Source organism: Cyprinus carpio, chromosome B19 (assembly GCF_018340385.1).
Source record: "Cyprinus carpio isolate SPL01 chromosome B19, ASM1834038v1, whole genome shotgun sequence".
In the NCBI taxonomy this organism is placed as follows: Eukaryota; Metazoa; Chordata; class Actinopteri; order Cypriniformes; family Cyprinidae; genus Cyprinus; species Cyprinus carpio.
In genome coordinates, this window is record NC_056615.1 from 26,069,630 (window position 1) to 26,092,023 (window position 22,394).

The 22,394-nt window shown below is 35.5% G+C and overlaps 1 protein-coding gene and 1 long non-coding RNA gene across 7 annotated transcripts in view; one reads left to right on the top strand and one right to left on the bottom strand.

Annotated features, from left to right (window-relative positions):
- Window positions 1-909: 909 nt before the first annotated feature.
- The window catches only part of dgat1a (diacylglycerol O-acyltransferase 1a), a 32,761-nt gene continuing 11,276 nt past the window's right edge, over window positions 910-22,394 (bottom strand). The window contains exons 7-17 of one of the 6 annotated variants that reach the window (XM_042745169.1): window positions 22,091-22,219; window positions 21,177-21,251; window positions 20,862-20,965; window positions 20,734-20,772; window positions 18,751-18,792; window positions 3,366-3,410; window positions 2,799-2,911; window positions 1,648-1,713; window positions 1,417-1,504; window positions 1,251-1,313; window positions 910-1,173 (exon numbers count right to left, since the gene is read on the bottom strand). In XM_042745169.1, coding sequence (XP_042601103.1) covers window positions 1,039-1,173; window positions 1,251-1,313; window positions 1,417-1,504; window positions 1,648-1,713; window positions 2,799-2,911; window positions 3,366-3,410; window positions 18,751-18,792; window positions 20,734-20,772; window positions 20,862-20,965; window positions 21,177-21,251; window positions 22,091-22,219 — 899 coding nt within the window. In that variant the 3' untranslated portion in view covers window positions 910-1,038. Of the gene's footprint in view, window positions 1,174-1,250; window positions 1,314-1,416; window positions 1,505-1,600; window positions 1,714-2,798; window positions 2,912-3,365; window positions 3,411-18,750; window positions 18,793-18,887; window positions 18,927-19,000; window positions 19,105-19,258; window positions 19,334-19,733; window positions 19,779-20,596; window positions 20,639-20,733; window positions 20,773-20,861; window positions 20,966-21,176; window positions 21,252-22,090; window positions 22,220-22,394 lie in introns of those variants that run through there. The other 5 variants (XM_042745166.1, XM_042745168.1, XM_042745167.1 and 2 more) reach the window with 5 other exon arrangements.
- Window positions 4,850-5,753, top strand: LOC122140660. Its single transcript, XR_006157256.1, has 2 exons — window positions 4,850-4,924; window positions 5,605-5,753. It is a non-coding gene; the product is annotated as an uncharacterized LOC122140660 (long non-coding RNA).

Sequence of the window (22,394 nt, forward strand, 5' to 3'; positions counted from 1 at the left end):
CATATTTCGTACACAACTAGATATGCTGATGTTTTAAAAGGTTTATTAAACTGGAACATGAGCTGCCAAAACCGTGCAGGTAAAATGTAATGTGTCTTCAGTTACAAACTTTGGCTTTCACAGAAAAAATCTGCTGGTTATTAAATCTATCTCTCAAATGTTTGGTAGAAAGGTACTTCAAATGTAATTCAAAAACTCTTTAAACAAATCCGTTATCACACCCGAATGCAGCAGCTACAATGGAATAAAAATAATTTACATCTCAGTATTATCATATTTTAATGTAATTGAAAATTATGAGATTATGGAATAATGGGACCAAGCACCGCAGCAGTCGAAATGTTTTAGCCAGATAATCAGAGAACAGAATAATTATTTCTGTATAATCTCCTCACAGTATAAGAGAAAATGTTATCTAGGATCAGAGAACAGAATAATTATTTCTGTATAATCGGCCGAAATATTGGTGCAAATGCTTGAATCCCATTAAATCACATTTAAATAACACTGCTTGCAATTTAAATGGCACAACATAAAATTTTGGCTTTAACAATTTCACATTCATGTATAATGTTGATATAATGTATTTAAACTAAAATTAATCCGCAAGTATTGAAATCAACATAAAAGCAGTTACATTCTTCAAATTATCCTTTAAGAGGTTGACAAACGTCATGCATTTCTGCAAAAACTGAGCTTCAGTCAATCACACCACCAAAGCAACAGCACATTTATATTGCAGACACAGATGAGTTCCCTTCTGAAATGCATTTGGAAAAATACAAACACTTTTGATTTCGCGCCTCTTTGAATTGATCATCTTAGTATGAAAATGTCAAGTATGAAATATTAGTGAGAAGGCATTGCAATGATGTGCTGCTTTGGCTCGGCTTTGTTTGCACGTTATAAAACACACCTGCTCAAGTCTGTTAAAAATCAAATATTTCCCTTCTAAAAATATATGCATTGTTTTTACATTCAACATCTCGGATATTTCGGATATCGTTCTGTTATGCCGCAGTGTTCTCCGCCGCACTCTCATAATGCAGCACGTAATAGTCGTGGACGTACATGAGAACAGCGATCGGTTGGCCGATGATCAGCGACATCCAGACAGCGGCGTTGCCGTAGTTTCCCCTCAAGAATCGGCCCACAAAATAGGCGAGCTGGGATCTGAAACAGGAAGTAGAATGTGAAATGAGGAATTTTATTTGATGCTCAACAAGCAATATTGAATATTTAAGACTGACCTGTGCCATCATTCCCAGAAACGCCCAGAGCCGAAACATCTTTAGAGGAACACTCACTAAATACTGGCAGAAATGACACAAAACATTGTCAGGACTAATAAAGAAACAGGAAAAAGTCTAACATGGCTGTAAACTGTAGTGTAGCAATGTAAGTGTGGAATGAAACCTCATGGAAAAACGCCGACAGGAAGAACACGGCTAACTGAGCTCCTAACTTATTTACTCCTTTCACCAACATGGGCTTATAAAAGTGTCTGAGGGGAAACAGAGAATGAGAAATCAGTGAACAAACTGCAGTATGACATGAACAGACAACACAAACTATATGTAATATAGCCTCTGGCACACACATAACAGACAAATCCAGTCACAGAAAGTGATGATGACCCCAGCTCACCGCAGGCACCACTTGTGAACAGGAATGTTCCAGTTCGACCAAAAATACGGAATCGTTTCCGAGTTCCTGCAAACAAAAACTCATTAATTATTACACTCTGGACTATACAGTGTGAAAACTTTTTCTCATGAAGTGGCATTCAAAGCAAATATGGACAGTTGTATATGGACCACGCACAAATGTTATTTACACACATTTTAAAAGATTTTATTTAAATTTTAGACATTTAGTTTGACGTTTGGCTGGAAATAATAAAAAAGTGACTCCAAAAATAATGCATTGAGTAAAAGGCCCATTCATTATAATGATAACTATAACAATAACTATAGTAGCGTCCACACTAAATACACAATTAGGTTCTATCTTTTTTCGTCTGCCACTTTGAATGCTCAAACTCTTTAAAGTCAGATGGATTCTGATCGGCTGTCAATGTTTTTATCTTTCATCAGGTGGAACTAAATCACTCTGAAAGTGATTCCAACTATGGAAGCCCCTTTCTCTCACAAATGAAAAAACAGAACAAAAAATTAAAATGAAAATAATAAAAAATTGTTTCTCACAATTCTCAGGAAAAAAGTGAGAATTGCAAGAAATAAACTCAGAGTTCGAACTTTTTTTTTTTTTTGCAATTACCTTTTTTAATTTTTTTATTTTGTGACAGAAACAGGCTTCCATATCTACGGAAGAAGATAAGGGCCAAGCAATAATAAAAAATAAAAAAATAAAACCATCTCGAGATTAAAGTCGTTAAATTTCAAGAAAAAAGTTTAGATAAAATGTTGAGATTAAAGTCATGTTTCAAGAAAAAAAAACTCGTTAAATTTAGAGAAAAAAAGTTTAAATAAAATGTTGAGAATAAACTCTTTAAATTACGAGAAAAAAGTTGTTAAATTACAAGAAAAAACGTAGAGATAAAATGTTGAGAATAAACTCATTAAATTATGAGAAAAAAGTTGTTATATTTCTAAAAAAGTTTTTGAAAAAATGCTGTCAATGTTTTTGTTTTATTGATTTCTTCTCTCCTCTATTCTCATAGAAGATATTTTTATAGTTATCATCCTTGGTGTAAACGGACCTTTACATTTTGCTACTGTAACACACTGCAGGTTATGCTAGGCGTAAATCAGCTGTGGACGGAGGAAGCCACTCACCACCAGTCGCGGTAAAACTCACGGTCTCCGAACTGCATGAGCTCAGCTACGAAGTTCATAGAGGAGTGGAAATACCAATAGAAAAAGATGAGCCAGATAAAATGATTGGGCACCTGTAGAGGGACAGGGAGAAGGGGCGGGGCTTGTGCCATTAGACACTCTGAGGAGGAGGGGCCACAGACATGACATCAACCAAAGCTACAGCAGCTGTTACCATGCGAATTTCAAGCAGCCTGGAATGCTTAATTCTGATTGGTCAGTCATGGCATTCAGCATTTAAATATTCTGTATAAAGCTAAACTGTATAATTCAGTTTTCAATATTTTTTGACCATTTATTTTTGATTTCTGTGATAAGACTGGCTGACTCTACAGAATCCTATTCATATTGTTTAATGATGACTGTACTGAGCTTAAGTGAATTTGCCGGGGGCCTGGATTTCACACCACAGCAACAGCAAGGGCCACAGTGAAAGCCATTTCAACAGCACCTGCAAAAGCTCTAGCAACAAAAGTTCATCCATGACAACAACAGCATCTGTCTGCAGTGGTTTCTCTGGACACTTACAGCGAGCTTCAGAAGACGTTCAACGATTCTAGAGAAATCCATGTCCTGTTTAAAGAGACAGAGACTCAATCAATGCATACAAATGAAATATGATAAAAACAACATGTTAAAGAAGTATATCTGTATGCCTAACCAGTACAAAGCATTCAAACCCTGGACCACCTCAAATTTAAATGCACTTTTCTGTTTGCTAGTTTATAGTTGTTTTTTTAGCAAGTAAAAAGCCTTTTAGTATCTTTATACAAACGTCCACCTTCAGCTCGTGCTTTACACAGGGTTCCCACTCTTTCATGAACACCAGATTCAAGGACTTTCAAGGACTTTTTAAAGTACCATTTTATTAAATCAAGCACCTTTGAAATTCAAACCCCCAGCACATAACCTCATGAAAGTCCTTACTGTACTTACCATTTCACTTACACTTAATATTTACATAAAGAAATGTCAGAGTAATAATGATGTTTTGAATGTGTAGGTTTTATAAATTTAAACCATTTTAGACAGTCGTGTTTAAAGGACTTGAAATCCATTAAATTCAATACTGCTAATATTCAAATGCAGTTTCTGAAATATTGATAAAAAATGCATTACACTGGTTTTTGCTGTAGTTCTTGTACAAAATTTAAGAGTTTTTAAATTAAGAATGTCTCAATTTTTTAATTAATAAAAAGCTGCTAAATGTTGTGATAACATTTATTAAAATTATTTTATAAATCTCTTTTTATTGTAAATCCCATTGAATTTGCACTTTCCCGGCATTGAGACTGATAACCTAGTTAGCACTGCTTCTCCATAGGTTAATGCGCTAGACTTTGGGATTGGGTTCCCGCGGGACGCAAATCTCCGGTTAGGGTAAAACCCCCGCTACCACGAGATTTGCCTATTTAAATACACCGCATATAGAGTGCCGAAGTTATGACGTCACTTTGTAGGCCAAAACGCGGAAGTGAGTTAGCATTTTAGCACCTCCGGTTCCCTCGCACCTAAAGTCTATGGGTTTTTTGAATGGGTTTTTGCTAAATCGCCTGAAATAAGGTCTGTGGTTAACAAAGCCTCTAAATATTTTCACGTTTTGATCTATGACATAAAACAAACCAGTTATAACCTGTTTGTGATTTTTTAAAACTTTATTGTGTCTTAAAAACGGTGGTTGCTAACAAGTTGCTAAAAGGGACTACATCCTTTGGCGGGGACTTTAGACGTCATCATGACAAACATGAAATCTCTCACTAGCCTGCGTTTCAGCCTCACGTTCTTAGAAGTCTACCTTTCAGTTAATATACATAACGTTATATATATTATTATTATTATTAAATAAATTATATATTATATATTTAGTCTAATTGTCGTTTTTCCAAATATTGTTGTACACAGAATTCTGTGATATTAAGGTAACCGTTTCCAGTTCTTTATTTCTGTGGAGAGACTGTAGGTCGATAATGGTGTTTTGTTTTGTCCCGAGATGCAACCACAAGTCGTCGAATGAAAGATGCTCGTTTAAAAAAATACCGTTTTCCGTCCGATGTTACCCAGCGGAGACTCTGGGTTCGTGCCGTAAGGTAAGCTCACACAACGATGATTTCCATGTGAACACCGTATTTATTGCCTTAATGTGGCCACGACGAAACTTTAATTGTGCATGTTTCTTAAAACGCTAATGTTACTTTGACGGTCAGATGGAGTTAAAAAGGCTAGCAAGAATAAACGTTTTTCATAACCAAATCAACAGATTAAATACCTTTGTCTTTCTCTTAAAATATCTAAAAGCTTGTTTACTTTGCCACTGTTTAATAGATTAGATCCGCTGCAGTTTTTTTAAAGGCTAACGTTACGTCGAGAAATGTGTTTAATTCATATATTCAAAATAATACCTGGTTTATTGACTTTTATTGTAACTTGTTTGGATATAATTATAGAAAGGGTGGGTCCTACACCCTGATATTTGTGAACTTGGCTTTTACCCACTTATAATAATATGATTGTATTTGTAAACAGCATTAGTTAAGGCATTAGGTAACAATGATATTAATCTTTGCTATTTTAGTTGTAAATGTTTACTATATTTAATGTGCTATATAAACGTGGACAGATCAATGAAGAAGATTAATGTAAATGCTGAAAAACTCCATTCTAATTTAATACAAATATTTTATTGTGTGATCCCCCTCCCTTGTAATTTTAATCTGTAAAGGTGTTACTTCCATAAAACTAACATTGCTTATTTTGAATTTATCCTTAGACGAGCTGACCGGAAGCCCAGTGTCCATTCTCGCATCTGCAGCTGTCATTTTCCTGCAGGGGAAAAAAATGCCCGTTTTGTTTTTAGTTACCAAACGGAAGTTGTTTTCAGTTTACTTATTTTATGAAAATAAAGATGTTTACTACAACTCTTGCTGTAAGGTTTCTGTGGCTCAATTATTAGAGCATTTTGTTAACTGTGCAAAAGGTTGCGAGTTCAATTCCCAGAGAACACGCTGATATGTATAGCCTGAATACACTGTATGTCGCCTGTCTGACAAATACCAAAAATTAAATGTTAAACCAGTGCTTCCCAAACCTGTCCTGGAGGACCCCCTGCCCTGCACATTTTGTATGTCTTCCTTATCTGACACACCTGATTCCACTCATCAGACCAAATTGGGCGTGTCTGATTAGGGAGACATACAAAATGTGCAGAGCAGGCAGTCCTCCAGGACAGGTTTGGGAACCACTGTGTTAAACTATTCTAACTACACTCCAGTCAGCTCACAGTAATGTGAATGTGAGATAAAATTTTACTACACTGGCTCTCACATTGGGGCTTGTGGATTACCAGGTAAAAATATACAGAAAATGTGAACAAAATGAGTATGGTTTAATTATAATATATTATAATAAGCATTTGTTGATGCTATTGGACAATTCTCTTTAAATTCAACATATATAATTATATACAACTATTATATTAAATGTTTAGAATTTAACTGTGTTATGCTTGTTCAGAGATTGTTTGTATAGTTTTCTTAATTACATAGAACACTAGCACGTTTTTTTTCTGGCGAATTAGCAAATGGTATGCAAACATACAATCAAACATAATACAGTGAAAGATAATCTTTAAAGTTTATTTGGGGCACAATGATCAGGCATAATGATCTTTATCACAAAGAAAATAATATTAAGGTTTATATAAACTAACAAAATAAACGAATTAATAAAACATTAACGCAAGATCAAAAATATCAGAGAGGCACGCATAAACAAAATTAGTTTCTAACATTTTTGGAAAAAAACGAATGGGCAATATTTCTCATGAAAAAGTGGATAAGTGTTAATACACAGCGCAGATCATAATGAGCGAGCGTGTTTTTTTAAATAAAGTTTGATGATGACGTTGATCCGCGACCATGGTGTGCTGTAGTCCGTTTATAGCCTACCGTTAGCATTTTATATCTGACGGCTTTATTTAGGCTTCAAAATGTATACATTTTGGATTAACTTGTAAAGATTATCTTGATAGACAAAACGTGTAAGTGTCATAACTCTTTGTTGAACACAGATCTTATTTTTTGGCGATTTTCCAAAAGTCTATGGGGAAAATGCATAGGCTTTTCGACGAGGGAACCCATGCGCCGCTAACTTCCGGGTTGTCCTACAAAGTGACGTCATAACTTCGGCACTCTATTGATAGCGGCTCATTGATGTGCGAAAATTATATGCCATATACGGGAGCAGGACACACATTGCAGGAACGTGGGAGGTAGGGTACAACGGGGCTAAAGGCACACCTTAAGAAAAACTGTGCTATTCACTGCGCCTAAAATATGTTATATTTCAAAATAATACATACAAAATAATAAATACAAAAATATGTTTGTACTGACTATTAACGGAGCAACTGATTTTGTGTGAAAATAAACAATTCAAGTTATTTGTTTTGTTTAAAAATCCTATAAATGTATGAGGTGGCAAGAGGGGCCTTTTACCCAACACGGGGAAAGAGGCGCCCCAGCACGGGGTAAAAGGCCCATAGATACAATACCTTAAGCTAAAATAATGTTTTTTTTTTTTTTTTTTTTTTTTTTTTTTTTTTTTTTTTTTTTTATGTTTAAGTTAATACTTGTTCAAAACATTCACTTTAGCAGAGTTTGTACTATTTTCTGCACATTTTGAAAAATATATAAATTATTTTTTTGTTCAGTCTGCATATAGGCGTTTTGTGGCATATCGCCGAAAATAACTTAAATTACACTTTCAGTTTTGATCGTACAGGTAAGAGCAATACATCAATAGAATCTGTAAAGGGTCAACTTTTATTTGTATACACACATAATAAGAAAACTTTGGGCATTTATAAAATAAAGAAAACAAACAGAGTGCGCTGTCTGCAGCCTTTGTCTGCGTGATCTTCATTTAGAAATACGTTATTAAAATGGACTGAAACTTAACAAATACTCTACAAAGAGATATGAGAGATATTTCTATAGAAATCTTGACATGTTTACTTTTAAACTAAGCAAGTCTTATCGACAACAAATATTAAGTAATAAAGTAATCCATATGAAACCAACGCGATGTCCAGTGTTTAACGTATCCCTTCACTAACTCTATGCGACCACGCCCAATACTGATGCGTGGGTCGGGGTTTTTTCCAACCCGCGGGTCCCGCTTTAATGAAATTATTTGGCCCGCCCCAACCCATCCCCGCAAATAAAGTAAAATTTCCTTACCGCCCCAACCCAACCTGCAGGTTATGAGGCAGCCTATTATGATTCAGCTATCAAACTACGAGGCTGAATCCAGCTTCTTATTCGCAGCTTCTTATTGACGCTATCCGTTCCACCTTAAATGACGCGAACTTCCGCGTTTGCTGGCTTCTTATTGACGCTCAACTTAGGGACCGTGCGTTTTTTCTCTTATTCGCGTTTTTTTAACGGAATTGTGTTACTTTTGTGTCTATTTTCAGAATAAAAGAATATATATATATATTTTTTTATGCAAATAACACTGATATATATCAGCGAACATGGACTGTAAAAATATAAAGGCACATAATTAGGCTACAGTATTCTTCAATAATTGTACATGTCATCAGCTCAACTTAGGGACCATTTTTCTCTTATTTACACTTTTTAGGGACCCTGATCATATTGTAGGCCGATCTATTTTCAGAAAAGAATAATACACTATTTTGAAAGGTAAATAACAAATAATAATAATAACATAAAATGACTGTAAAAAATATGATGAGGCCTATACATCAACCTTTAATTATTGCAAATAACATAATTTGAATGTATTTAAAAATAAAATATATTGAATACCCATTGAATTGTTACTGTACATTTTTTAAGTTACGGACCCAATCTGACAATACAGAAGAGTTATCACATTGTTGGCCCATTTTGGGGGTGTTTCACTGATGCTTTATCCTGCATCTGTGCTTGAATATAATCATACACAATTTCTGATATTTATACTAAAGAATTTTGAAATTATGAACCCATGAAATGGGCCAAAATTACCCATTACCCATTGGGGGATATCTCAGCTGCCTTTGAGGGTGCATTAAAAGTTGCACTGGGGCCTTATACCCATTGTGCTTGACTGTCACCATAAACAAATTTAGACATTTTTTACTGTAGCATTGTGAAGTAGCAGAGCTACTACTCTAACGAAATACAAATTTTCAGCAGTTTTTTACTGTACAATTATTTTTTTATGAATTTTTGAACTTGACACAATACACAATGTACAATCTGCCTATTGCATTTTCTGCACAATTCGCAGCGCTGTTTCTCGGCAACCTCAGAGGGTGCGTTAGATTGGACATTGTCCCGTTAGACTAGAGCTACTACCCTAACAAAATCCAAAGTTTAAGCAGTTTTTACTGTAGAATTATTTTTTTATGAAGCTTTAAACTTGGCACTTTACACAGTGCACAATGAACTGCCTAATGTATTTTCTGCCCATTTCGCGGAGCTGTTTCTCAGTCGCCTCAGAGGGTGCGTTAAATTGGACATGATGCCATTATAGTAAAGCTACGACTCTAACGAAATACAAATTTTCAGCAGTTTTTACTGTAGCATTATTTTGGTAGGAATTTTTGAACTTGACACATTACACAATGTACAATCCGCCTATTGCATTTTCTGCACAATTCGAGGCGCTGTTTCTCGGAAACCTCAGAGGGTGCGTTAGATTGGACATTATCCCGTTAGACTAGAGTTACTACTCTAACAAAATCCAAATTTTCAGCAGTTTTTACTGTAGAATTATTATTTTATGAATTTTTGAATTTGACACATTACACAATGTACAATCCGCCTATTGCATTTTCTGCACAATTCGAGGCGCTGTTTCTCTGCAACCTCAGAGAGTGCGTTAGATTGGACATTATCCCCTTAGACTAGAGCTACTACTCTAACAAAATCCAAATTTTCAGCAGTTTTTACTGTGGAATTATTTTTTTATGAATTTTTGAACTTCACACAATACACAATGTACAATAATCTGCCTATTGCATTTTCTGCACAATTCGAGGCGCTGTTTCTCGGAAACCTCAGAGGGTGCGTTAGATTGGACATTATCCCGTTAGACTAGAGTTACTACTCTAACAAAATCCAAATTTTCAGCAGTTTTTACTGTAGAATTTTTTTTTTTTTTTTTAACTTGACACATTACACAATGTACAATCCGCCTATTGCATTTTCTGCACAATTCGCGGCGCTGTTTCTCGCCAACCTCAGAGGGTGCGTTAGATTGGACATTGTCCCGTTAGACTAGAGCTACTACCCTAACAAAATCCAAATTTTCAGCAGTTTTTACTGTAGAATTTTTATTTTATAAATTTTTGAATTTGGCACTTTAGACAATGTACAATCCGCCTATTGCATTTTCTGCACAATTCGAGGCGCTGTTTCTCAGTCGCCTCAGAGGGTGCGTTAAATTGGACATGATCCCATTATAGTAAAGCTATGACTCTAACGAAATACAAATTTTCAGCAGTTTTTACTGTAGCATTATTTTGGTAGGAATTTTTGAACTTGACACATTACACAATGTACAATCCGCTTATTGCATTTTCTGCACAATTCGAGGCGCTGTTTCTCGGAATCCTCAGAGGGTGCGTTAGATTGGACATTATCCCGTTAGACTAGAGCTACTACCCTAACAATATCCAAATTTTCAGCAGTTTTTTACTGTAGAATTTTTTATTTTATGAATCTTTGAATTTGGCACTTTACACAATGTACAATCCGCCTATTGCATTTTCTGCACAATTTGAGGCGCTGTTTCTCGGCAACCTCAGAGGGTGCGTTAGATTGGACATTATCCCCTTAGACTAGAGCTACCTACTCTAACAAAACCCAATTTTTTTTTTAGCAGTTTTTACTGTAGAATTATTTTTTTATGAATTTTTGAACTTGACACAATACACAATGTACAATAATCTGCCTATTGCATTTTCTGCACAATTCGAGGCGCTGTTTTTCGGCAACCTCAGAGGGTGCGTTAGATTGGACATTATCCCGTTAGACTAGAGCTACTACCATAACAAAATCCAAATTTTCAGCAGTTTTTACTGTAGAATTATTTTTTTATGAATTTTTGAACTTGACACATTAATGTACAATAATCTGCCTATTGCATTTTCTGCACAATTCGCGGCGCTGTTTCTCGCCAACCTCAGAGGGTGCGTTAGATTGGACATTGTCCCGTTAGACTAGAGCTACTACCCTAACAAAATCCAAATTTTCAGCAGTTTTTACTGTAGAATTTTTATTTTATAAATTTTTGAATTTGGCACTTTACACAATGTACAATCCGCCTATTGCATTTTCTGCACAATTCGAGGCGCTGTTTCTCGGCAACCTAAGAGGGTGCGTTAGATTGGACATTATCCCCTTAGACTAGAGCTACTACTCTAACAAAATCCAAAGTTTAAGCAGTTTTTACTGTGGAATTATTGTTTTATGAAGCTTTAAACTAGGCACTTTACAGTGCACAATGAGCCGCGTATTTTCTCCCCATTTCGCGGCGCTGTTTCTCAGTCGCCCCAGAGGGTGCGTTAGATTGTACATTGTAAAGTGGCAAGTTCAAAAATTCATAAAAAAATAATTCTACAGTAAAAACTGCTGAAAATTTGGATTTTGTTAGAGTAGTAGCTCTAGTCCAAGAGGATAATGTCCAATCTAACGCACCCTCTGAGGTTGCCGAAAAACAGCGCCTCGAATTGTGCAGAAAATGCAATAGGCGGATTGTACATTGTGTAATGTGTCAAGTTCAAAAATTCATAAAATAATAATTCTACAGTAAAAACTGCTGAAAATTTGGATTTTGTTAGAGTAGTAACTCTAGTCTAACGGGATAATGTCCAATCTAACGCACCCTCTGAGGTTTCCGAGAAACAGCGCCTCGAATTGTGCAGAAAATGCAATAGGCAGATTATTGTACATTGTGTATTGTGTGAAGTTCAAAAATTCATAAAAAAAATAATTCTACAGTAAAAACTGCTGAAAATTTGGATTTTGTTAGAGTAGTAGCTCTAGTCTAAGGGGATAATGTCCAATCTAACGCACTCTCTGAGGTTGCAGAGAAACAGCGCCTCGAATTGTGCAGAAAATGCAATAGGCGGATTGTACATTGTGTAAAGTGCCAAATTCAAAAATTCATAAAATAAAAATTCTACAGTAAAAACTGCTGAAAATTTGGATTTTGTTATGGTAGTAGCTCTAGTCTAACGGGATAATGTCCAATCTAACGCACCCTCTGAGGTTGCCGGAAAAACAGCGCCTCGAATTGTGCAGAAAAGGCAATAGGCGGATTGTACATTGTGTAATGTGTCAAGTTCAAAAATTCATAAAAAAAAAATTCTACAGTAAAAACTGCTGAAAATTTGTATTTCGTTAGAGTCGTAGCTTTACTATAATGGGATCATGTCCAATTTAACGCACCCTCTGAGGCGACTGAGAAACAGCGCCTCGAATTGTGCAGAAAATGCAATAGGCGGATTGTACATTGTGTATTGTGTGAAGTTCAAAAATTCATAAAAAAAAAATTCTACAGTAAAAACTGCTGAAAATTTGGATTTTGTTAGAGTAGTAGCTCTAGTCTAAGGGGATAATGTCCAATCTAACGTACCCTCTTAGGTTGCCGAGAAACAGCGCCTCGAATTGTGCAGAAAATGCAATAGGCGGATTGTACATTGTGTATTGTGTGAAGTTCAAAAATTCATAAAAAAAAATAATTCTACAGTAAAAACTGCTGAAAATTTGGATTTTGTTAGAGTAGTAGCTCTAGTCTAAGGGGATAATGTCCAATCTAACGCACCCTCTTAGGTTGCCGAGAAACAGCGCCTCGAATTGTGCAGAAAATGCAATAGGCGGATTGTACATTGTGTAAAGTGCCAAATTCAAAAATTCATAAAAAAATAATTCTACAGTAAAAACTGCTGAAAATTTGGAATTTGTTAGGGTAGTAGCTCTAGTCTAACGGGACAATGTCCAATCTAACGCACCCTCTGAGGTTGCCGAGAAACAGCGCCGCGAATTGTGCAGAAAATGCAATAGGCAGATTATTGTACATTAATGTGTCAAGTTCAAAAATTCATAAAATAATAATTCTACAGTAAAAACTGCTGAAAATTTGGATTTTGTTAGGGTAGTAGCTCTAGTCTAACGGGATAATGTCCAATCTAACGCACCCTCTGAGGTTGCCGAAAAACAGCGCCTCGAATTGTGCAGAAAATGCAATAGGCAGATTTTTGTACATTGTGTATTGTGTCAAGTTCAAAAATTCATAAAAAAAATAATTCTACAGTAAAAACTGCTGAAAATTTGGATTTATGTTAGAGTAGTAGCTCTAGTCTAAGGGGATAATGTCCAATCTAACGCACCCTCTGAGGTTGCCGAGAAACAGCGCCTCAAATTGTGCAGAAAATGCAATAGGCGGATTGTACATTGTGTAAAGTGCCAAATTCAAAGATTCATAAAATAAAAATTCTACAGTAAAAACTGCTGAAAATTTGGATATTGTTAGGGTAGTAGCTCTAGTCTAACGGGATAATGTCCAATCTAACGCACCCTCTGAGGATTCCGAGAAACAGCGCCTCGAATTGTGCAGAAAATGCAATAGGCGGATTGTACATTGTGTAATGTGTCAAGTTCAAAAATTCCTACCAAAATAATGCTACAGTAAAAACTGCTGAAAATTAGTATTTCGTTAGAGTCGTAGCTTTACTATAATGGGATCATGTCCAATTTAACGCACCCTCTGAGGCGACTGAGAAACAGCGCCTCGAATTGTGCAGAAAATGCAATAGGCGGATTGTACATTGTCTAAAGTGCCAAATTCAAAAATTTATAAAATAAAAATTCTACAGTAAAAACCGCCTGAAAATTTGGATTTTGTTATGGTAGTAGCTCTAGTCTAACGGGACAATGTCCAATCTAACGCACCCTCTGAGGTTGCCGTGAAACAGCGCCTCGAATTGTGCAGAAAATGCAATAGGCAGATTATTGTACATTGTGTATTGTGTGAAGTTCAAAAATTCATAAAAAAAATAATTCTACAGTAAAAACTGCTGAAAATTTGGATTTTGTTAGAGTAGTAGCTCTAGTCTAAGGGGATAATGTCCAATCTAACGCACTCTCTGAGGTTGCAGAGAAACAGCGCCTCGAATTGTGCAGAAAATGCAATAGGCGGATTGTACATTGTGTAAAGTGCCAAATTCAAAAATTAATAAAATAAAAATTCTACAGTAAAAACTGCTGAAAATTTGGATTTTGTTAGGGTAGTAGCTCTAGTCTAACGGGATAATGTCCAATCTAACGCAACCTCTGAGGTTGCCGAGAAACAGCGCCTCGAATTGTGCAGAAAATGCAATAGGTGGATTGTACATTGTGTAAAGTGCCAAATTCAAAAATTCATAAAATAAAAATTCTACAGTAAAAACTGCTGAAAATTTGGATTTTGTTAGGGTAGTAGCTCTAGTCTAAGGGGATAATGTCCAATCTAACGCACCCTCTGAGGTTGCCGAGAAACAGCGCCTCGAATTGTGCAGAAAATGCAATAGGCGGATTGTACATTGTGTAAAGTGCCAAATTCAAAAATTCATAAAATAAAAATTCTACAGTAAAAACTGCTGAAAATTTGGATTTTGTTAGGGTAGTAGCTCTAGTCTAACGGGATAATGTCCAATCTAACGCACCCTCTGAGGTTGCCGAAAAAAACAGCGCCTCGAATTGTGCAGAAAATGCAATAGGCAGATTATTGTACATTGTGTATTGTGTCAAGTTCAAAAATTTATAAAATAATAATTCTACAGTAAAAACTGCTGAAAATTTGGATTTTGTTAGGGTAGTAGCTCTAGTCTAACGGGATAATGTCCAATCTAACGCACCCTCTGAGGTTGCCGATAAACAGCGCCTCGAATTGTGCAGAAAATGCAATAGGCGGATTGTACATTGTGTAATGTGTCAAGTTCCAAAAATTCATAAAATAATAATTCTACAGTAAAAACTGCTGAAAATTTGGATTTTGTTAGAGTAGTAACTCTAGTCTAACGGGATAATGTCCAATCTAACGCACCCTCTGAGGTTTCCGAGAAACCAGCGCCTCGAATTGTGCAGAAAATGCAATAGGCGGATTGTACATTGTGTAATGTGTCAAGTTCAAAAATTCCTACCAAAATAATGCTACAGTAAAAACTGCTGAAAATTAGTATTTCGTTAGAGTCGTAGCTTTACTATAATGGGATCATGTCCAATTTAACGCACCCTCTGAGGCGACTGAGAAACAGCGCCGCGAAATGGGCAGAAAATACATTAGGCGGTTCATTGTGCACTGTGTAAAGTGCCAAGTTTAAAGCTTCATAAAAACATAATTCTAAAGTAAAAACTGCTTAAACTTTGGATTTTGTCAGGGTAGTAGCTCTAGTCTAACGGGATAATGTCCAATCTAACGCACCCTCTGAGGTTGCCGAGAAACAGCGCTGCGAATTGTGCAGAAAATGCAATAGGCAGATTGTACATTGTGTATTGTGTCAAGTTCAAAAATTCATAAAAAAATAATTGTACAGTAAAAACTGCTGAAAATTTGTATTTCGTTAGAGTAGTAGCTCTACTACTTCACAATGCTACAGTAAAAATGTCTAAATTTGTTTATGGTGACAGTCAAGCACAATGGGTATAAGGCCCCAGTGCAACTTTTAATGCACCCTCAAAGGCAGCTGAGATATCCCCCAATGAGTAATGGGTAATTTTGGCCCATTTCATGGGTTCATAATTTCAAAATTCTTTAGTATAAATATCAGAAATTGTGTATGATTATATTCAAGCACAGATGCAGGATAAAGTATCAGTGAAACACCCCCAAATGGGCCAACAATGTGATAACTATTCTGTATTGTCAGATTGGGTCCGTAACTTAAAAATGTACAGTAACAATTCAATGGGTATTCAATATATTTATTTTTAAATACATTCAAATTATGTTATTTGCAATAATTAAAGGTTGATGTATAGGCCTCATCATATTTTTTACAGTCATTTTATGTTATTATTATTATTTGTTATTTACCTTTCAAAATAGTGTATTATTCTTTTCTGAAAATAGATCGGCCTACAATATGATCAGGGTCCCTAAAAAGTGTAAATAAGAGAAAAAATGGTCCCTTAAGTTGAGCTGATGACATGTACAATTATTGAAGAATACTGTAGCCTAATTATGTGCCTTTTATATTTTTACAGTCCATGTTCGCTGATATATATCAGTGTTATTTGCATAAAAAATATATATATATTGTTTTTATTCTGAAAATAGACACAAAAGTAACACAATTCCGTTAAAAAAAACGCGAAAAAGAGAGAAAAACCGCACGGTCCCTAAGTTGAGCGTCATTAAGAAGCCAGCAAACGCGGAAGTTCGCGTCATTTAAGGTGGAACGGATAGCGTCAATAAGAAACTGCGAATAAGAAGCTGGATTCAGCCTCGTTATCAAACTGCCCAGCTATTTCACTTCAGCACCGCATTTCTCACACACACACGCGCGCGCGAGGATTAGCGCATGTAGCCGGTGAAGTCTCTATCCACAAACAGACGTCGTACATCGTCTGCAGATATAAGGTTTTTCATTGCACTTTAACAAGTAATCTGAACGGTCTATATATGTGTAATATTTTAAACGAGCCCTCACTAACTGAGTTTAATGCCACAGTTATGTTAGAATGCATCTCATTCTTGTTTCTGTGGCGGTGCGTCGAGCTCGTCATGAGGCGCGCGGTCCGGAGCGCTGTATGACTGATGCATCAGTTCAATCAGCCCGATCTCACGGCAATTCGTACATATTTTACGAGGTGGCTAATTCGTATGAGCACACTCGTACAAATTCATACGATTTTTGCCAAATCGTACATATTTTACGATTTGCACATTCGTATGAATTTGTACGAATTACCTACACCAAACCCCGCCCCTAAACCTACCCGTCACTGGGGTCTAGGCAAATCGTATGAAATCGTACGAGTGAGGTCGTACAAATTTGTACGAATTAGCCACCTCGTAAAATACGTACGAATTGGTCGTGAGCGTTGGTTCAATTCAACACTACCTTCAAATATATGATCTTACCTGTTTTGAATAGCCTACTTTATATTTAACGTGTTTGTTTATGTCCAATATTAGTGTTAAATTGTTGGACTTCAAATGAAATCTACTATTGATTTTCACCGTTGACTGACTTTGCAGAACATTTAGACTGATAACTTCCGTGCGCAGATGCGGCAAATTTGTCACAGGACGCGCGATATGACAGTTGCGTCAGACTACATATGAACTAGCCGTTTTAAATACAGTATTTTTATATTTAACGTTAGTTTATCAGTATGTTTGAAAGTATTTATTTTTTTATTATTGGTGATTCCGGCTCTCTCTCGGGCACCTGCACGGTTTAAAACACCAAATAGTTATGCTATGACAAGAACAAAGAGTCTCTCTCTTGCTCCACCCATGCACGATAATATCGTGTATCGTTGATCTGATCTGATTTAAAAAATTACCATATCGCCCAACACTACAATATGTTTTTTGTTGTTGTTGTTTTGTTTTTAATGACCCGCCCCAACACGCCCCGCATATAAAGTTACAATTTCTTTACCCGCCCCAACCCGACCCAACCCGACCCGCGGGTAACCCGCGCATCACTACGCCCACGCGCTATAGATATATAAACATCAATGTGAAGCGCGCGGCGCTTAAACATTATTAATATCATGTTTTTAAAAATGATGGTTTCATTCTAAACATGGTGATTATCTCCAAGAAGGACACCCAACATAATATGGTATTTAGCATCTGAATCTAACCATATCATGTCAACAAATGGAAAAGTCAGCAGTCTATTAATTATCATGTTAATCACGCTACAGCGGAGGCGCTTTTTACCCCAAATACCATACATTTACATATTCTTTCATTTAAAAAGCGTTGCTTTAATTATCATAATCAAAAATCATAAAGAAGACCTTTGTCTCAAAATATATGCATTGATTTTAGCTATTCTCATTTGCTACTTAAATCGACAACATTTAAAAAAATATATATATATTATATTAGATCAAGCAAGCACAGAATCAACTTTGCACTGCTGCGCGCGATCGTGTCAGATATCAAACAGATAACCCCCCCGTGTTTTGTTCCGTTTTTGACAGAAGCACATATCGGACAATTTAAAAAATTTCAGCATAAACAAAACTGATTTCAAATTTAATTTAAGCACTTTCAAGGACCTATGTTCGTTTTCAAGTACTTTCCAGGCCTTGAATCCATATGTCTGAAATTCAAGTACTTTCAAGTACTTTCAAGAAGCGTGGGAACCCTGTTTACATGTCTTTGAAATCTTTACTGATTTTTATGAAGTAAACATAAGAGCAACTTTTAAATGGTTAGTAACATTTCAAGACAAATACTGGACTGAAGCAACTTAGATTTACTACATTATTTATGAGAAAAATCATGTTCAAATGTGAGTCAGATGTGATCATCAGGCTTTTGAGGAACCATAAATGTATTGCACTGCACATATGTTTTGATCATAACAGTACGCATCTTATAAGACATTACTGACAAATGTAGAGTGACAGCTGGTATTTATACTATTTTATGTCAGTAGTCTGGCATATCTTTGTTATTTTTTTCTCTCTTCATATTTTCACTTTATCATGCTATATGATCCATAAAATCCTAAAGTGTCCGATATGATTCTAAACAAAAACACATATGCAAACTCTTATTTTTTTTTATTTTTTTTTGTTATTTTGTCTAAAGGTTCAATAAACTGTCTCTTTATAAAACTGGAATATTCTAACTATTATTTGAAATGTCAGACTTTACAGGGCGATTCTACCTGAAAGGGTTTCATTGAGTTCTGAATCGTCGGAACCATCCACTATTAAAAGAAAAACAAATAAAAAATAATCATTAAAAACATCATGCCATACACACACACACAAATAAGTTCTATTCAAACTACTCGTTGCATACCTGCTGTATTAATCCGAGTATTAACTGCATTAAAAACACCTGCAAGAAAGAAAAACAGGTAGAACATTATCAGAAAGTGCCAACTGTAAACGTGAGTTTCTGCTGTCTCTCACCATCTCGAGCAGTCGGCGCAGTAAGAAACGCTTCCGTATCCGTGGAGAGCGCGGGAAGTTCAGCTCGTAACACAGAGTTGGGACGAAAATAAAATAATAAATGTCTGTAACAAAATAATACATGTAAAATAAATAAAAATAAAACACATCATTTATTAATTGCAATATTTGAATATGCAAATATTTGAATTGATATTTGAAATACAAGTGAGCTGATATTCTGTATTATACAGGTTGAGTTGTTGTGTAGTGACACACCTCTGTGTGTGAGGTTTGCTGGATAGATCACGTGTGTGTATCCGGTCGTGCCGTTGGCTTTGTGCACAGACGGGCCTACGGAGGAAAATTAAACATTAACACACACCGGATTCATTCAGATATTCCCTGCCAGGAGACCAAACACAACAAGTATAATAACAGGACTCACTGATCAAATATGAAAATTCATCAAGTCAAGTCAACTTTTTGAAAGTTAGCTTGACAACATTTGTTGATTATTTTTTTGATTTTTGGGTTTTATATAACAAGAGTTTTTATACCACAGATCAGTGCCATTTTACCATCTTTGAGATATTCTTTATAACAGTTGTATATTACTATCTTTTATATATTACATATGTTTTAACACCTGCACATAGCAACAGCAAGTACCACAGTGAAAGCACTAGTAACAGAAGCCTTAGCAACAGCATCCACGGCAACAACAGCATCCGTTTGCATTTGTTTCTCTTACCGCAAGTTTCAGCAGACGTTCAACTATTCTGGACAAATCCATGTCCTGTCAAAAGAGCCAGAGACTCTATGATCAATAAGTAGATAAAGAGGATAAATGGATAAAAACAGCATGCTAAAGAAGTGTTTCTGTATGCCTAACTAATTCAAACCCTGGACAACCTTCAATTTCAATGTATTTTTCTGTTGTCCGATTCATACTTTTTAGCAAATAAAAGGCCTTTTACTTTCATTGTACAAAAGTCCACCTTCAGCTTGTGCTTCACATGTCTTTTTAATATTTCAAGACATACCGGACTTCGCTTTACTTGATAACGCCTACATTATTTTAGAGAAAAATCATGTTCAAATGTGAGTCTCAAATATGATCACCAGGCTTTTGAAAAATCTCTTAATCATCACTGTATTGCATTGCATTATATGTTTTGCTCATAAAACTAAGCATTTAAATATCATCTTACTAAGAGATATTATTGGGAGATATACTGTAGAGTGACATCTGATATTTATTTAATTTTATGTAAGTAGTCTGGTATACTGTTTTACAGATCACACTGATTTACAAGTTATTAGAATATCATCGCTTTTTGTCCATATAAATATCAGCATCTGCATCAGATTGAATATTTTTGCTCAGTTTGGGCCTCTGAATTAAACTAAGCTGTATATACACTATATCATACTATTGTCGTATTAGATTGCATATTTATATATGCTACTTAAAAAAAAAAAAAAACACACACACATGCAAACAATTTTTTGGTCTAAAGGTTCAAACAACCATTTCAAAACATTTGATTTTTCCAACTATTATTTTCTATGTCTCAGGGTTTAAATGTTTAAAACATTAAAGTGGGATTCTACCTGAAAGGGTTTCATTGAGTTCTGAATCGTTGGAACCATCCACTATCAAAAAAATAAAATAAAAAATAAATAAACATCATTAAAAACATCATGTCACTTATATACAAAAACTTTTATTTAAACTACTATTTGCATACCTGCTGTATTAATCCAACCATTAACTGCATTAAAAACAGCTGCAAGAAAGAAAAATAGGTATAAAATGATCAGAAAGTGCAAACTGCAAACGTGTGTCTCAGGACAGCTTCTGCTGTCATATACTCACCATCTCAAGCAGTCGGCGTAGTAGGAAACGCTTCCGTATCCGTGGAGACCGCGGGAAGTTCAGCTCGTAACACAGAGTTGGAACGAAAATAAAATAATAAATGTCTGTAAAAAATAATAAAATAAAATAAATGTAAAAAAGAATTAAATAGTAAAAAAAAAATATATATATATATATATATATATATATATATATATATAGTTATTAATTCCATTTTATACATTTTAATTCATATTTTATATCTATTTTAATTACTGAAATTCCTTCATAACTGACAGTTATTAAGCAGGTTGTGTTTGTCCTGTAGTGACTGACCTCTGTGTGTGAGGTTTCCTGGATAGTTCACGTGTGTGTATCCAGCCGTGCCGTTAGCTTTGTGCACAGACGGGCCTACAGGAGAAAATTAAACATTAACACACACTGAATTCATTCAGATACTCTCTGCCAAGAGACCAAAAACAACAAAAACACAAAGCTGAGTATGATAACACTTCTTGATCATGCTAGAATATGAAACTTCATCAAGTCAAGACTTTTTTGAAACAACAGATTTTTGCAAGTTGTAAATAAAACAAAGATCAGTGGAGTATGTTTTACAAGAAACTATTTCAGTTTTACTCCTTCAAAATCTCACATTTAATTCAGTGTATTACTTGCTATTTCTCTGTAATTTATTTTAAAACTTACTAGAAATTTCTCAGTGAAAATAGTTTCTACAACACACAGCATACATGTCCTCAACACATTGTAAGGTTTGCATTAAACGTGCTATTTTTCTTTGTCCAGTATGTGGCAGTACAGCACAGCATTAGTGCTCATGCTCAGACTCTGAGCAAACAGAAATCACATCTCTGTTTGTACATATTCTAACAAACACTGAGAGCAAATAACAGATGACAAAACACAAGATTCATGAACCACAGGTGCTACAGGAGAGACAGAGGAACAAGTGGCAGGTGTTATAGGTGCAAAATAAAACATTCAATGCAAATCAATACAATGCATTCATACAGAGAGCAATTTATTCTAATGCATGCTATAATTGTTATACATGCACTGCATTAAGATTTGTGCAATTATGCATTTCAGAACACAGCGATTGTGTATCTAGAAGCGTTTGCATTCATGCACAGAAATGCGTGTGAATGTTAGAATTTGCTTGATGTCAGATATGCATGATGAAAATGTGAGTTTGTATGTGGTTTTTGGTGAGGTTGAGTGTTACTCACAGGAGTGAGAGCGGGACAGGGTTCGGGCTTTGGCGTGTCTGATCTCTCTGCACCATTTGTTGACATCTCTGTATGAATACAGCTTGAGGAAGAGAATGGTGAAGACACTCAACGCCAGAACACCACCCACTGAAACACAGCCACGAGACAGCACGATTCCTCACACAACAATACATTTCCAACATGCCAACAAGGATTACATAAAGTAAAACAAAACATAATATACTAGTTAAACCCACAACCGAATCACATGGTCACAAGGTAATAAATGCCACTGATAGAGGTTTTGGTAGTTAATGCATGA